The following is a 15,308-nucleotide window of genomic DNA, read 5'->3' on the forward strand; positions in this document are numbered from 1 at the left end:
TGGTTTTATTTATTTATTTATATAATTTATTTTGTACATTGTAGAGTAATATTAAAACATGTAAACAATTAAAGGACACATGGAATTACAGTATGTAGTAAACAAAAATAGGATTTGGTCCTTTCTGATCTAAACCTGATGAACTGAGATGGTGATTTGAGGTGGTTTGGGATGAGCTGGAGCTTCACAGCGTGAAGGAAAAGCAGCAACTATTGTTCCGCACCTCCAGGAACTCCTTCAAGATGCTGAGAAAACTATTCCAGGTGACTCTACCTCAAAATAATAATAATAATAACCAAATCTGTTATAATATTTCAAATATTACGTCATAACTGTTTAGTTTTTGTCAAATGTATATAATTCGGACACTGCACACATAATTCTTCTAACAACAGTAAATGTAATGTGAAATAACAGGTTTTAGGTTATTAAGGGACCTTTAGTTGGATTTATCTAATAATAAACAGAAGTACAGAAGAAATATATTTCGTGTTTTTGTGATTAACTGTAATTCCAGAAATGTTGTTCTAAGTCACTATAGGGTGGGCTTTGATTCATTTTAACAAATGTGTCCCCCCCAATATCAAACTCACTCCTATGCTTTTGGGCGCAGTGTCAGTGTAGGCCTTTGTTGTGATCTGAGGAACATGCTGATGTGTTGTCTGACATTTACACACCGCATGCAAAGACAGCAAGTCAGTTTTCTATGGAATTTTCAGAAAAGTCCCTATACAAACTGAAAGCTGACGCTGCAGTATTGATCTTACAGCAACTCTATAAACAAAAACACACCAAGGGTACTTTTCAGTGAGCAGTTTCACTGAAGAGCTTTTCATAGGTCGTGTACCAGACACTAAAAGTAGAAGGAAGTGATATTACCGTTAGAGTAGTGTTTATTCTTAGAAAGAAACGAGTGTGCCTACCTCACAGTTTACTGGGGTTTAGTCGTCAGTAGAGAGTGCTCTACACTGTAAAAACACAATTAGTTTAAACTCAAATAAAATAAGGGTGTCATTCCATCATTTTTTCTTTAATTTTAAAACGTCTAGTTGTGGTCTTTAATATAAATGAAAGCCATGTGAGCTGGCTTTTGTGAAAAAAAAAAGGGCTCCGGTGATCCAGTATAATGCTGCTTTAGTCCAGTGGAGGAGTGGGATGCGAAAAATGATAGGATTTCGGCTCTTGCTCATGAATATTCATACATTAAAACATATAGCCTCGGATTGGCTGAGAGCACCAAGAGCAAGTGAGAGGGAGAACAGTTAGAAACGTGGTGTATTTAGAAACGTTTTTTGGGGGGAAATTTGAATGAAATTCAAGTGCTACAACTTGTTTTATTTCCGTTATAGTTATTCTAGCTTAAATTCTAAATCTGCATGGTCAAGTTTGTTCATATTTGCATAAATCTCCAGCATTAAATAAAACTCTAGCACTTTAAAGCATTGATACAGTACATAAATATACACTGTTTTTACTCTTTGAAGAGCAGTCTATAATAAGGTGACCATATTTTTATTTGGGTAAACCAGGACACCTGGCTAAATGACGTCAACACCTAATTTGCATAATACATGTTTTTGAAGCTGTAAAGGATTAAGGTTGTGGGAATGAAAAAAGTGTGCAAAAACATCCTAAATATGTTAGAAATGTTACAAATGAACAACTTCTGTTGCTTTTTAAATAGGCCATCACTTTTTTACAATAACTTCATTTTTACGTGAATTACATAAATGAGCAAGCTGTTTCTCCGGAAAGTTATGTGGAGCTTTGATTTGCCACCCCCTCTAGGCTGCCTGTAAATGTAATGGTCCAATGAAGGTAATTTAAAAAAACAGGACATTTCTTCACTTTTTGAAAAAAACCCGGGACGCCCAAGACAGGACGTGAAATACGGACGTTTGGTCACCCTAGTCTATAAGAGTTAAAAATGTTCATATTTTGGCTCACAGAATTCAGGTAGGAGCCTATTTTCAGAAATTTGTTTAGGTCACCAGGGAAGTCCAGTCCAGCTCTGACAACACTGATGTGTCTGCCATGCCTACAGAACTGAAAGGTTTCATTTATTACTTGGACACTTCTATGGCTCTTTCTGTATAGAAAAAAAGTGAAAATTATAGTGTCAGCAGTTATATTGGACTGTATACAGCTCTCAACAGCTACCTTAACCCCAGTTTATGGCGATTGTGCTGAGCGCTGAGGCCCAGGACAAGTACTGATTCAGATTATATACCTACACTATAAAGATGAAAAAATACAGTAAACTATGCTTTTTATTTATCAATTAAATTATTTTGTGTTGATGCATTCAGGGAATCAGACTTACCATTAACCATATAGATGCTGTATTAAAGACCCTACAATGACTCGTAGTTGCAGTATTGATGATGCTGTTGCAGAATGGGCTCTGTCATTTTTATGCAAATAGGCTGTTGCTGGCCATGTTTTGCCAAAAGCCATAGCACTCTCAACTGATCTGTGGGTGGGGCTCTGATAGGAGTTGACAGGTGAGCGGTGGTGCTAGGGAGGTTCTATGCAAATGTATTTAATTTAACGGCTCACAGAACCATATGATTCCTGATACCAAACTCTTTCAACTGGCTGAGTTTTTTTTTTAACTGATGGTTTTTCTACATGCTTGTAGTGACAAAACTGGAAATTCAAAAGCACATGAGTTTTAAATAATACGTCCCCTTTAGGTTGTATGAATGTTGTCTTTTTTTAACTTTGACAATCATATAGTTATAAATCTGATACCAAGTGTCATACAGATACAGATTTAAGTAACATATTATATATATATTTTCTTTCCTTAATTTCCTTAACTTTCCTTAATTTCCTTCGGGATGAATAACGTATCTATCTATCTATCTATCTATCTATCTATCTATCTATCTATCTATCTATCTATCTATCTATCTATCTATCTATCTGTCTATCTATCTATCTATCTATCTATCTATCTATCTATCTATCTATCTATCTATCTATCTATCTATCTATCTATCAATCTCATGTTTACGCTATAATGTTAAAAAATATTGTCAAATATGCATTTTATCTATCAGTTCAATTATTTTATTTAATGTTGATGCATTCAGGGAATCAGGCTTACCATTTACCATGTATAGATGATGTGTTAAAGATCCACAATGATACAAAGTTGCATTGTATTATGTATCATAAATCATACAGTATGTCTCCCGATATACTAGAATATTATTATGGACCGCTAGAGGGAGCGCGCGAGCGAGTCCTCAATAAATGGAGTAAATGGAGCAAAAGAGCTGAAAAATAATGTCTAACTAATTGTGCGGGATATTCCTTTATATTTGAACATTTGCTTGAAAGGCAAAATGTGTAAATCTGTATATTTTGTGTATTAAAGATGAACGATCATTCATACATACATATTATATATAATACATATATATATATAATACATATTATATACATACATATTATAAATGTATAAATTTATACATTTATACATATACATAGATGCTGTACTAAAGATCTTAAAGTTAAAGACGCTGTATTGCTGATGCTGTATAGATTTGCATCTTATTATTTACCTTGTATTTTATGCATTATAAGCTATATCTCATATTGGCCTGTATATTTATTGGTGTTTTTAATTTGTTAATTTGAGATCTTTATATGTGTTTTACTATTATTCTGAGCTATAAATGATGCTGTATTTCTCTGCTGTTTTATAAATAATTTTATATTATTAGATCTGAGCTGTGTTATTAGGAAAAAGCTGTTTTAATCATTTAATGCTCTGAAGTCATTACAACATCAGGTCACTGGAGGGCGCTCGTACACAAATTCAACGTTGTACATCATTGATACATGCACATGTATATTGATACATGCACATGCATATAGTATAGTAGCTGTGCTAAGATCTATGTTGTCCAAAAAAAAAAGAAAAAAATTAATAGTTAATAATATTTAATAATATATTTAATGATATAATCGGAGAAACTGATCCAGAACCTATAGTGGTCTCTTATATATATATATATATATATATATATAGCTCTGGAAAAAATAAGAGACCACTATAGGTTCTGGATCAGTTTATCCGATTATAGAGAAACTGATCCAGAACCTATAGTGGTCTCTTATATATATATATATATATATATATATATATATATATATATATATATATATATATATATATATATATATAGCTCTGGAAAAAAATAAGAGACCACTATAGGTTCTGGATCAGTTTATCCGATTATATCATTAAATATATTATTAAATATTATTAACTATTAATTTTTTTCTTTTTTTTTTTGGACAACATAGATCTTAGCACAGCTACTGTATGCTGGCATTCTCCTCGCTAGAGTTTCTCCGCCTCTGTTTTTAAAACTTCAACAACCACAATGCATTTCTGGAATTTTAAACCAATCACAAAGCGAAGGTCGGTCTACGCCCACATGACGTAACGCAAAGTTTCCAATGAAACAGATTTTTTTCTTCCACCTGTTTTCGTAGAATATCCCGCCCCCTGTACGGAAAGAGGAGCACTGATTGGACAGTGAAGAGGCGTAAAGGGGCGGGGCAGCATATAATAAAATAATCAAAGAAAAAAGGTTCTGCTATAATTTATGTAAAAAAAAAATCAAATGAATAATACTAGCAACACAATAACAACGAGTGTCGACTAAAGTGCTGTACAACAAATACCTAGTTTAAAATAACAAAAAAAATTCTGATGACTCGACAGAGTAGATCAAGACAAAACAGACAACTAACAACATAAACCGCTCTGGACTTAAAAGCCTGAGAGAATCAGTAGGTATTAAATTAGAATAAAAAAAATAAAAATATATAAACCAACTGTAGCTAAATTATTTATATAAAAACAATACTACTACTACTACTACTACTACTACTACTACTACTACTACTAATAATAATAATAATAACAATAATATTTATAATAATAATAATAATAATAATAATAATAATAATAATAATCTATCTATTGATTTTGTTGTTGTTATCCTACCTTTTAAATTACATGACCACATACTGTACTGTTTAAATACACATATAAATAAACATATCATAACCATTAAACATATTAAATATCATATACGAAATTTATATACTTATTATATACTCTTTTTTGGTAAACTTTAAATATTACTACTCGTGTTTTTTTGCTAGTGATCACAAAAACAGAAATCAATATGTAATTAATAAGTAAATGGAAATATAAATAAATTAAAATAAATATGACTAACTTAAAGGGCAACAAAAATGAAAACAAAAATACATTTTTAAAATTAGTATAATGTTTTTCCTCTTTACGGCGTTTTACGGTTGCTAAGGTGACGTGACTGACTTCTAAACTGTCCAATCGGCTGCTTTAGGCTGCGTTAGAGCTCGCAGTATCAGCCAATGGTGGTTGAGGAGGCGGTGCTTGAATGAAAACGGGTGGGAAATTAACCCCTCCACAATCCCGCCCACAGTCCGGCGGCCTTTACTGCGGTGCTGCTGACTGCCCCCGCGGGCTGCATGGCATTCATACCGTCCTGCCGTCCACAGCGAGCGGTGTAGCGAGCAGGCCCGGTCTGGAGGCAGCAGGGCACGGCACGGAGCGGTACAGCTGCAGGGTTGGAGATACGCGGTTTTATCGGCGAGGCTGTGGGTGCTTTATGCCTGATCTGTTCGCGTTAAGGCTGGGCGGAGGCAGCACGGCAGCACGATGATCGAGAGACCAGAATCCGCTGTTTCCAGCGTTGCGGTGAGTCTCGCTCTGATATAAATAACGCTTTTATACACATATTTAACAAAACAGAACCAGAAACCTTTCCTCCATTCATTCATTCGTTCATTCATTCGGTGCATTAGTAGCTGCGTTTCTCTGCATTGTTCATGGATCTGATGGAGCTTGTAGCAGCAGCTAACGTTAGTAATTACTCTTCTCTATTATTTTATTATAAGGCTTAATTCAAAGCTGCTTGGTTGCATTTACAGACATTGGCTACAGCTGCTGAGAGAGAAACTGTCTGGCAGCCCCACAGCAGGGCATCAGCATCCAGATCCAGCTAACTAACTAAGTGAGATAGATCCTCCATATCCTGGTGAATGAGCTTCGTGTAGATCTACCAACCCAGCTCCAACCATTTTACACATTTCTCCTCTAAGCCCATGCAGATGCAGGCAGGCTGGCTGTGGGTCTGCAGGATGTGGCCCTGAGTGGGGTGGTGGGCTGCCCTGCTCTCTGCTGTGGCTAATGAGAATGACAGGCAGGCCTGTGGAGGAGTGGGGATGCATATCAATGGGGGGATGATAAAGAAGGAGAGAGAGAGAGAAAGAAAGAAAGAAAGGGAGCAGCCAGCACAAGCCAAAACAGAGAAAGAACAGTAATGGGAACTGTAGACTACATACATAAATACACACTTTATACCAGTTTAAGTGACCGTGCACGAGCACCGCAACCTGCAAAAAATAAAACAATCAAAATATGTGAGATTATGATTTAAATTTTCAGTTCTCGCGTAACAACAAACACAATGTAAAAACAACCTCCTATATCTCAGCTAAAAAAAATAAAATCTAAAAATCACTGACACACAAATATGTTTTTTTTTTTTTCTGGAAGAAGCAAATGTTTATCTATTAAAGATGTGCCATATCGAATTTTACGCAATAATATTGTCAACATTTTTTAATTATCGTTCACGATATAATACTCTGAAATATCGACCCATATCACCCACCCCTAATTATCACATTAGGGTAGTACTTTTTTGCTGTTTTTAGCAGAAGAATATTTCACATTGTTCTCATTTCCCAGTATATATCTACTACAGATTATATCTGTCCAGTATCATTTATTTTACTTTAATTCTGGATATATGGAGATATTTGGAGTTCATTATTAGTATCATGACATTCTGGATCATTGACTTCTATGATAAAATTCAGTTAGGGGCGTTCCATAATGAAATCGTCTTTGCGAAAATACTGCTGATATTATTTTAAGGCCATATTACCCACCCCTACTATCTACTGAGATTCACAAATTAATGCAATAAACCTCTGTAATGAATTAACATAACAGAATCTGTCTGATGCACACCCAGTACATTGGAATTGCTTTATACAGATAGAAAAATGTGGCATTAAAAGTCTTTCTTGCCAAAGAACTCTTATTATGTAGCTAGTGTGGTTGTTGTCATTGAAACCCTGTTTGCCCTGGGTCTGCAGTGTTGTTATCCACTACACTGTTCCACTGTTGTTTTAAGATAGATAAGATTTCACACCAGATGTGGAACACTGTGTTTATTGTACTCTTAACACAAGAGATGGACAGGTCAGTGTTTTTGAGGGTGGTACTGAAATGCTGATCATCTTTTGATATAATCAGTCAAATGCTGATACTGATTGAAAGCTACATCAATGTGAATCTAAAAGTGAAGCAAACAAAAAGCTGCTTGTTTAGCTTTAAAAGCTTCATAATGTTTGATGTGATTCTTTTAGCTTTCAGAATACTCCTGCTCATCCTGTATTTTTGGTGATTGTTGAATAGGGCTGTAAATGTGAATTTACACTGGTCAGATTGCTGTGTATTGAGACATCTAAGTTTAAATCTGAGCCTTTACTTTGTGTCACGTCCCAAGAAAGCTACTAAATGCTTCGTTGACCTGTGGGATGTATGTTTGTGACCTCCTGCATTGAATGTGGATGTGAATTCTGACAGTTGCTTGATTATTTACTCAGTCAATTCTAGCCAGATGCTACCGGTTACGGTCATTACCACCTATAGTGAAGGAATGAATGCATGTCTATGCAAACCAGACATGTATGTTTGTCTATATTTGTCCCACATTTGAATGAAAGTATGAGTGCTCTATCAAAAAGTGACCTGTGTAGAAGTTTAAGTGTTCTTTAAGCACTATACTTGAAAGTAAAAATACAATATTGTGTTATAGTAGTTATTACAGAAAGCATTTAAAACTTCTAACCAGTTTCTAATTGTACCAATGAAGTGTGGAGCTACTGTGAGCTTGTTAGTGGTGTACAAATAGCAATTTCATTGCATGCCCCTATCACTAGCATTGTAAGCATGTTGGGAGCATTGGCTGAAAGCGCTGTATTTTACAATGCTGGGGGTGAATGGAGGTGGGCTGGTTGACAAAAGTTTTTGCTTATATTCATGTTTAACTACAACCCATGTCCATTTCACGCCAGATTCTCCTTTACCGATCATTTTACCAACTGCAGTTCCATTTTTTTTTTTGCAGGTCAGTGTAAAATGATCACACTCCTCAATGTACACAGACACTAAAGGCCAGTTTTTACTTACGCGTTGAACCTACGCCATAGCCTGATGGGCAGCTATGAGATTGGTCCATTGAGCCTTGTGTGCCTGGTCACACATTCCTGCCTTCACAGTTTAAACTGCAGTGCAGTGCAATGCTGAAGTATAACGCACACTTTTGCATGCCGTAGACAGCACGTTAACTCAGTGCAAAAAAATAAACCAACCTAAATGAGGTTTTGTCCTAGTTTATGTATTGAGAATAAGGACAGTAACAGTAAATTTAGCACTGGAGCAAAGCCATGGTTTAACACTGTTGTTGTTCACTCCAATATACTGAAGGTGTTAATTAAATACACTAGGGATTTGGGTGTGTATAGCGAAATCTATTATAAAGTGTGAATTCCAATTTTTCCCCAGTGTAAACCTAGAGTAATATCAACATACTCCAAAATAATACTCTATATAATCCACTGTCCACCACTGAAAAGCTACACAGAACTGGATGTTGCAGTTAACTGGTTCCAGATGGTTTAAGAGGGTCAAGATCGTTGTCAAGCTAGGCACACATACAAAACATATCCTATATTGATAATCCAACTAGTTAGGATTGTTAATTTGGTCTAGGATTGTGCAAGAATTGATGTGATTTATTTTGATGGATCAGCTGGTCTACTAAGATGGTTTTCTTGGTGTTCATGCTGGTTGATGACTTGAGTCATCATAATACTTGGCTATCCAAGTAATGTGGGTCATACTTGGCAGCAGTTCAGTTCTGCTGGTCATGCAGGTAATACTGGTCAAAGAGGTTAACCTGTTTAAACACCTTAAGATGACCATGTTGGGTTGTTTTTTTGCAGCAGATAATTCAGCTGTGTGGAGCTCAGTATAATTCAGAACCTTTATCCAGTCCTAAACTAAAAATAGCTCGCTTCTTAGCACACGCTGAGTCACTAAACAAAAGGATGTCATAACTGGCATTATGGGAATGAAGCGGATGTCGCTGTAGGAATGAATTCAGCGTAATAAGAGAGACTCCACTGCTGTAGATGTTAGATATTTCAGGACTCAGGGGTTTGCGATATTGCTATATTTTATTGTTTATGTAATGCAAAATATGCTTTTCTAAGCATGTTAAATGGTATCTAAGCGTAAAAACGACGTTTTCATGTATGAAACACAGTTTGTCCTGTTTTTAATTTTGAATAAAAGTGCATTTTGTGTGTCACAGCATTATGATAATGTAACAAAATCATGTCCAAATGTTTATGGATGCCAACGATGTGCAAATGTGCACACACAGCTTGTTTAGTCCCTGTAGAGAAGATGTATTACAAATAAAATAGGACTCTCTGGAGCAAATATACACTAAGCTGTTGACACCATATTGGAGCTTTGTCCCATTCTTTAAACCAAAGGAGTGGTCCTCCAGGAGTAAACACGAGGTAACCGCATGGCCTCCATCCACATGGTTGGGCACGTGCTTGTAAACGCATGTATCGAAAACTGTACACCTCATTCCAGCACAGTTTTGCACAGATATTTCCAGTTACAGCTGAATTCACACTTTTAATCCCAGAAAAAACGCTCTTATTTACTTTTTAAGAATGCCTGATTTAAGGGCCGATTACTGTCGTTTTGCTCTTTTTCTCTGGTTTTGAGATTAATATTACGGTATATATTGTCAGAAAATAGAACGTTTGCAATGTAAACTTTTTCCAATATCGTGCAGCAATACTCCAATATAAATAGCAGAATGACGAGAAAGTGGTCTCTCCAAAATGTAAAACCTGTCAAAATCCCCTTTCAGTCAAGCATTAATTACTAGACTGCAAACTGTACCACCAGGACAGATGTCAACTGCATATAACATCTACTATAAAATACGTTTTTAATCAAACCAATCCTGGATTGCTGTTAAAATTCTTATTGCTTACTGAAGAAAAAAACACATAATTGCTCCTGCCAGGAAAATTAAACCTCTATTACTATTACTACTTATCCCATACTTTTGGGAGGAGGTGGGACGATGTTCATCCAACATCCTGACCTCACTAACAGCCTGGTCACTAAAAGCAATCAAATTCTCACTACAGTGCTCCTAATCTAGTACAAAGTCTTCCCCAGAAAGTAGAGACAGTTACTCCAACAAATGCAAGATAAACTTTTTTTAATTTGATTTAAACAATGAATGCGCAGGTGTCCCATTATTTTTCCATTAACACTAACTTTAAAAAGTCGTGGCATAACAGCATATAATTAATCATAAGGCGTTATCTTGGGGGATGGATTGGGATAAGTTTTGAGGTGTTATCTTGAGAGTGTATTGAACACTTGGCAGTGTGCTAATGGCAAGGCAGTGTAAATTATAACAGAGTTTATTGAGGTCTGATAAAGTGAGTGCTTGATAAAAAGTGCAGCACTGGATCAAATTATTGTGACCAGCGGTGTCTGGATAGAAATGTCAATGCAAAAAGTCGCTTCTAAACGCACCACACATGTATTTCATAGGTCACTGAAGCAAAAGCACCATAATATATTTGTTCCATATCGCCCACTCGCTCACTGCTCTGTGTTCAAGTGAAAGTTCATGTATTAAGAATGAATGAAGGTGATTCATCTCTGGAATAATGAATTCATCATTGTAAAATTGGTTATAATAACAGCGTACTTGTTCATTCAACAATGCAGGTGTTAAGCTCCTGGAGTTTGGAGTTTGTTGCCAGGTATATGTCACTGTGAGTCTAATCCTGCAGCCAGTGCTAAGCTAAAATTACTGCACTCTTCAGCTCTCACTAAACAAAAGGCCGTCATAACTGCTGTTATGGGAGTGAGGATGACGACTTGACGTTGAGTTCAGCGTTGCTTTAGCGTTTATTTAGTTCTCTGGGTGTTTATTGCAGTCTTGACATTAGGCGTGTGATGGCAAGTCTGTCACTAGCCATGAATTTAAAATTAGCATGTTTCTCAGCTAAACAAAAGGCCTTTGTAGCTCGTGTTATGGGAATGGGGATGATGTCAGTGAATTCAGCACTGATAAGAGTAGGCCTGTCATGATAATTATGTTCTTAACTTATCGAACAGTCTATGGTCATAACCGCAATAACTTGCTGCGGATGTTTTTCTAAGCAAGGAGAATATATTAACATGTCTGACCTGGTATGTTAACTCTTTTAAAGAGCATTTTTATATTTTTTATATATTTTATATTTTGGTTGGTTCCAATGTCTGATTTTTCTAAATAATTACCAGTTTGTTGCTTGGGGTGTAATTGGGGCATCTTAGGATACAATATTATCATTATGCGTTGCCCACAATAACAATGAGATTCTGCGTTACTCAATATATCACAAGACATTTTTACTACAATATTTCATGGCTGAAAGAGGTATTTACCTTCAAGTACTGAAGAGGATTTGTTGGTGTCAGTTTCACAAAATTTGACCACCAACATTCTTCGCCTCAGGTTTACTCTATTCTTTTTATTAATGCAACCATGTGGAGCAATGAAGCAGTAACTTTAGGTCAAATTGGAGAGCGGGTCTTGGCGAATAAAAAAAAAAAATCCATATTTAATGCCATATGTGGTTAATGTTAAATGAAAACTATACAATATATCGCAATATCAATATTTTGGCCCACCCCTAAATTACACTACTGTGATTTTCTATTTTTATTGTTTCATTGGCTTAAATTAATATCATGCCATAATAATAATAATAATGTAAAATATATAATTAATTGCACCAAATTGTTATAAATGCCTGTCTGTGACACTTTCATCTCATGTTTCTGAAGATCTCTGTCTAAAACGCATTTGTAGAGAATTATGGGTTGGTAAGGGTTAATTCAACACTGCATGTCTCTGTGTATATAGTGGAAAGTGTATATACACACGCATTAAGCAGAAAGATGTTGTGGCTACTGGAACGGGACCGAGGATGATGTCATCCAGGATGTTCTCTGTTCTCTGTCCTGCTCAGAGGCGGATATGGAGTGGCAGAAGTCCCAGTGGGAACTGCGTGGTGGTTTCTGTGTATGTGTACAGACACGCATACATGTGCAGTGATGTCTTCGCAAGACCTGGTGCTACAATTAATTTTAAATAGCAATATGCAGCAGACAGATATTAAACACAGTGAATAATAGTTATTAATAGATAAACTATAAAAATGACTGTAGAATTAAATAAGTATACATGAGATATTATGCTATAATGTAAGATATTTGCACTGGTAGTTCTGTCACAATAACAGTTTTAATTTCTCAGAGATGTTAGTGTCATATTAAAGGGGACATATGCAAAGCTCTCTTTTTATTGTTATTTTATTTTTTATTGGTGTAGCGCTGCTAACCAGGGATGGCTAGCGCTGCTAACTTGGGATGGCTAACGCTGGCTAAGGCAATTTTCAGCTGAAAAATATGTAATTCCGATATCATTGTATCCCTGTGAATCCTTGCAGAAAAATCATATGTTTTTATTGTTGCTAACCAGGACTGGCTAGTGCTGCTAACCAGGGCTGGCTAAAGCTGCTAACAGGTACTGGCTAGTGCTGCTACCCAGGGCTGGCTAAAGCTGCTAAAAGGGACTGGCTAGTGCTGCTAACCAGGACTGGCTAGTGCTGCTAACCAGGGCTGGCTAAAGCTGCTAAAAGGTACTGGCTAGTGCTGCTACCCAGGGCTGGCTAAAGCTGCTAAAAGGGACTGGCTAGTGCTGCTAACCAGGACTGGCTAGTGCTGCTAACCAGGGCTGGCTAAAGCTGCTAAAAGGGACTGGCTAGTGCTGCTAAAAGGGACTGGCTAGTGCTGCTAAAAGGGACTGGCTAGTGCTGCTAAAAGGGACTGGCTAGTGCTGCTAAAAGGGACTGGCTAGTGCTGCTAAAAGGGACTGGCTAGTGCTGCTAACAAGGACTGGCTAGTGCTGCTAACAAGGACTGGCTAAAGCTGCTAAAAGGGACTGGCTAAAGCTGCTAAAAGGGACTGGCTAAAGCTGCTAAAAGGGACTGGCTAGTGCTGCTAACCAGGGCTGGCTAGTGCTGCTAACCAGGGCTGGCTAGTGCTGCTAACCAGGGCTGGCTAGTGCTGCTAACCAGGGCTGGCTAGCGCTGCTAACCAGGGCTGACTAGCGCTGCTAACCAGGGCTGGCTAAAGCTGCTGAAAGGGACTGGCTAGTGCTGCTAACCAGGGCTGGCTAGTACTGCTAACCAGGGCTGGCTAGGTCTGGCTATTTTATTGTAAACTATATGTTCTGGCACACCAAGATTTATTATATAGTCAGGTACATAAGACAGAATACATGTAATTTTGCCTCTGTATAGGGCCTTAATTATCAGTCTAGATATAATTAATGTGGATTTTTTAGATGTTTTCTGTTAGCCTAATCAGTGTTATCAGTGGCTTGTGTTGTAAAGTAAACCCTCTGTATTTAAGTTGTTTGTAATGGCATCTTTTGAATGTAGACTGGCTGTAGTTTGTGCCACGGCCTCAGGTGTTGGAAGTGATGCAATGATGTCGATGTAGCAGCATCAATGTTGTGTTATGTAATAGTGCTATGCAGAGGAAAAGTGTGGAAAATGCCCTGGGCAGTGTGGAGAACGGGGCCAGTGCTATGAATAGAAAGCTCCATAGGCTGCACTCTCTATAGATCGGGATATAATAGTGCTGGGTTTAACAGAGCTGCCAGTTTCCTGCTTTGTCCTTGTGAATTGATGTTTTGTTGGTGTTTGGATTTAGTGGTTTCTTATACGTAAATCTGATCAGATTTGGTTCTTTTAGCCAAAAAAAAGGACACTGCTTGTGTAATGACAAGCAAATAGTGTGCTTTGAATTTTTCTGTGTAAATACATTGTTTTAAATAAATTTCAATTGCAAATACATCTACTGTGTTTCATTATTTATGTTCTGTGTTTCAGTAATGTTTCATTCCTCACATTAGATCAGATTTAATTAGGTTTTTGTGGCCAATTAGATAATACAAGGCAAATAAAGCACAATATTGTTTGGACTAAAAGGCATGCACCATATTATAAAGCACACTATCAATAAACATGTGTTTTCTGATATACTGATATACCAGATTATAATTTTTAATTGTCCGGATTTTAATTGTCCCTTATAGGTTAAAATATACTGTACAAGGTAGAGACCGACCGATATGGGTTTTTCTAAGGCCGATGCCGATACCGATCATTAGTGGTCAGGGTCAGCCGATGGCCGATGTGACCTGCCGATTTTTAGGGCCGATATGCTATCGTATTATACTTATTTGGCATGCTTAAAATCATACTAGTAAGAGGAGGCACAACAGTTGTAAACTTCACACAATTTATTGAAAATAAGGTTAGCATTTTATAGTGACTTTAATGTTACTATATCACTATATGTTAATAAAAAAAATATTAATTTTATTTAGATTGTATTATCCATAACATTTTATTTTATTCATTATATAACATATGTTCTATATACACTATATATTCATGTTTATAGTAGAAATATTATGTTGGCTATTATATAAAATTTACTGTAGGGGCCTACTAATTAACAAATGTATGACTTGTTGCAGTCTGTTAGTCTATTAATTATTCATTTTAATATGTTTAACAGAGTGCAAGAAGACTTCCATAATGTGACAACTTTAGATAGTTACTCCAAAACGACAAAGCTCATTTCTTCTTCAACTCCATGCAGTTGAAAACGAATGGACATGGGAGGACAATGTTATAAAATGTTCACATTAGGGCTGCAGCTATTATTTTACAAAAATGGGTGACGTTTAAATTAAGAATAAAATTATAAATAATGCAAAAACAGACAGGTGCTGTAATTTAAATATAGCTTTATCTGTTTTTTTTTTCTTCTTCAAATGAGCTCCTTAGCCAGAGAAACGCGTCTCATCAGCTGTACTGGAGGTTCGGTGCGTGAGCGGAAAATGAGTTGAGAAAGAAACTAACGCCGTTACTTTTTTTCAGTAACGAGTAATCTAACTAATTACTATGACTGTAACTATAACGCC

At 36.4% G+C, this 15,308-nt stretch overlaps 1 protein-coding gene across 2 annotated transcripts in view; it reads left to right on the top strand.

Moving 5' to 3' along the window:
* Positions 1-5,492: 5,492 nt before the first annotated feature.
* The window catches only part of septin15 (septin 15), a 65,609-nt gene continuing 55,793 nt past the window's right edge, over positions 5,493-15,308 (top strand). For both annotated transcript variants that reach the window (XM_049483871.1, XM_049483872.1), the window contains exon 1: positions 5,493-5,770. In XM_049483871.1, coding sequence (XP_049339828.1) covers positions 5,732-5,770 — 39 coding nt within the window. In that variant the 5' untranslated portion in view covers positions 5,493-5,731. The remainder of the gene's footprint in view (positions 5,771-15,308) is intronic.

This window comes from Astyanax mexicanus, chromosome 10 (assembly GCF_023375975.1).
Source record: "Astyanax mexicanus isolate ESR-SI-001 chromosome 10, AstMex3_surface, whole genome shotgun sequence".
NCBI classification, from domain to species: Eukaryota; Metazoa; Chordata; class Actinopteri; order Characiformes; family Acestrorhamphidae; genus Astyanax; species Astyanax mexicanus.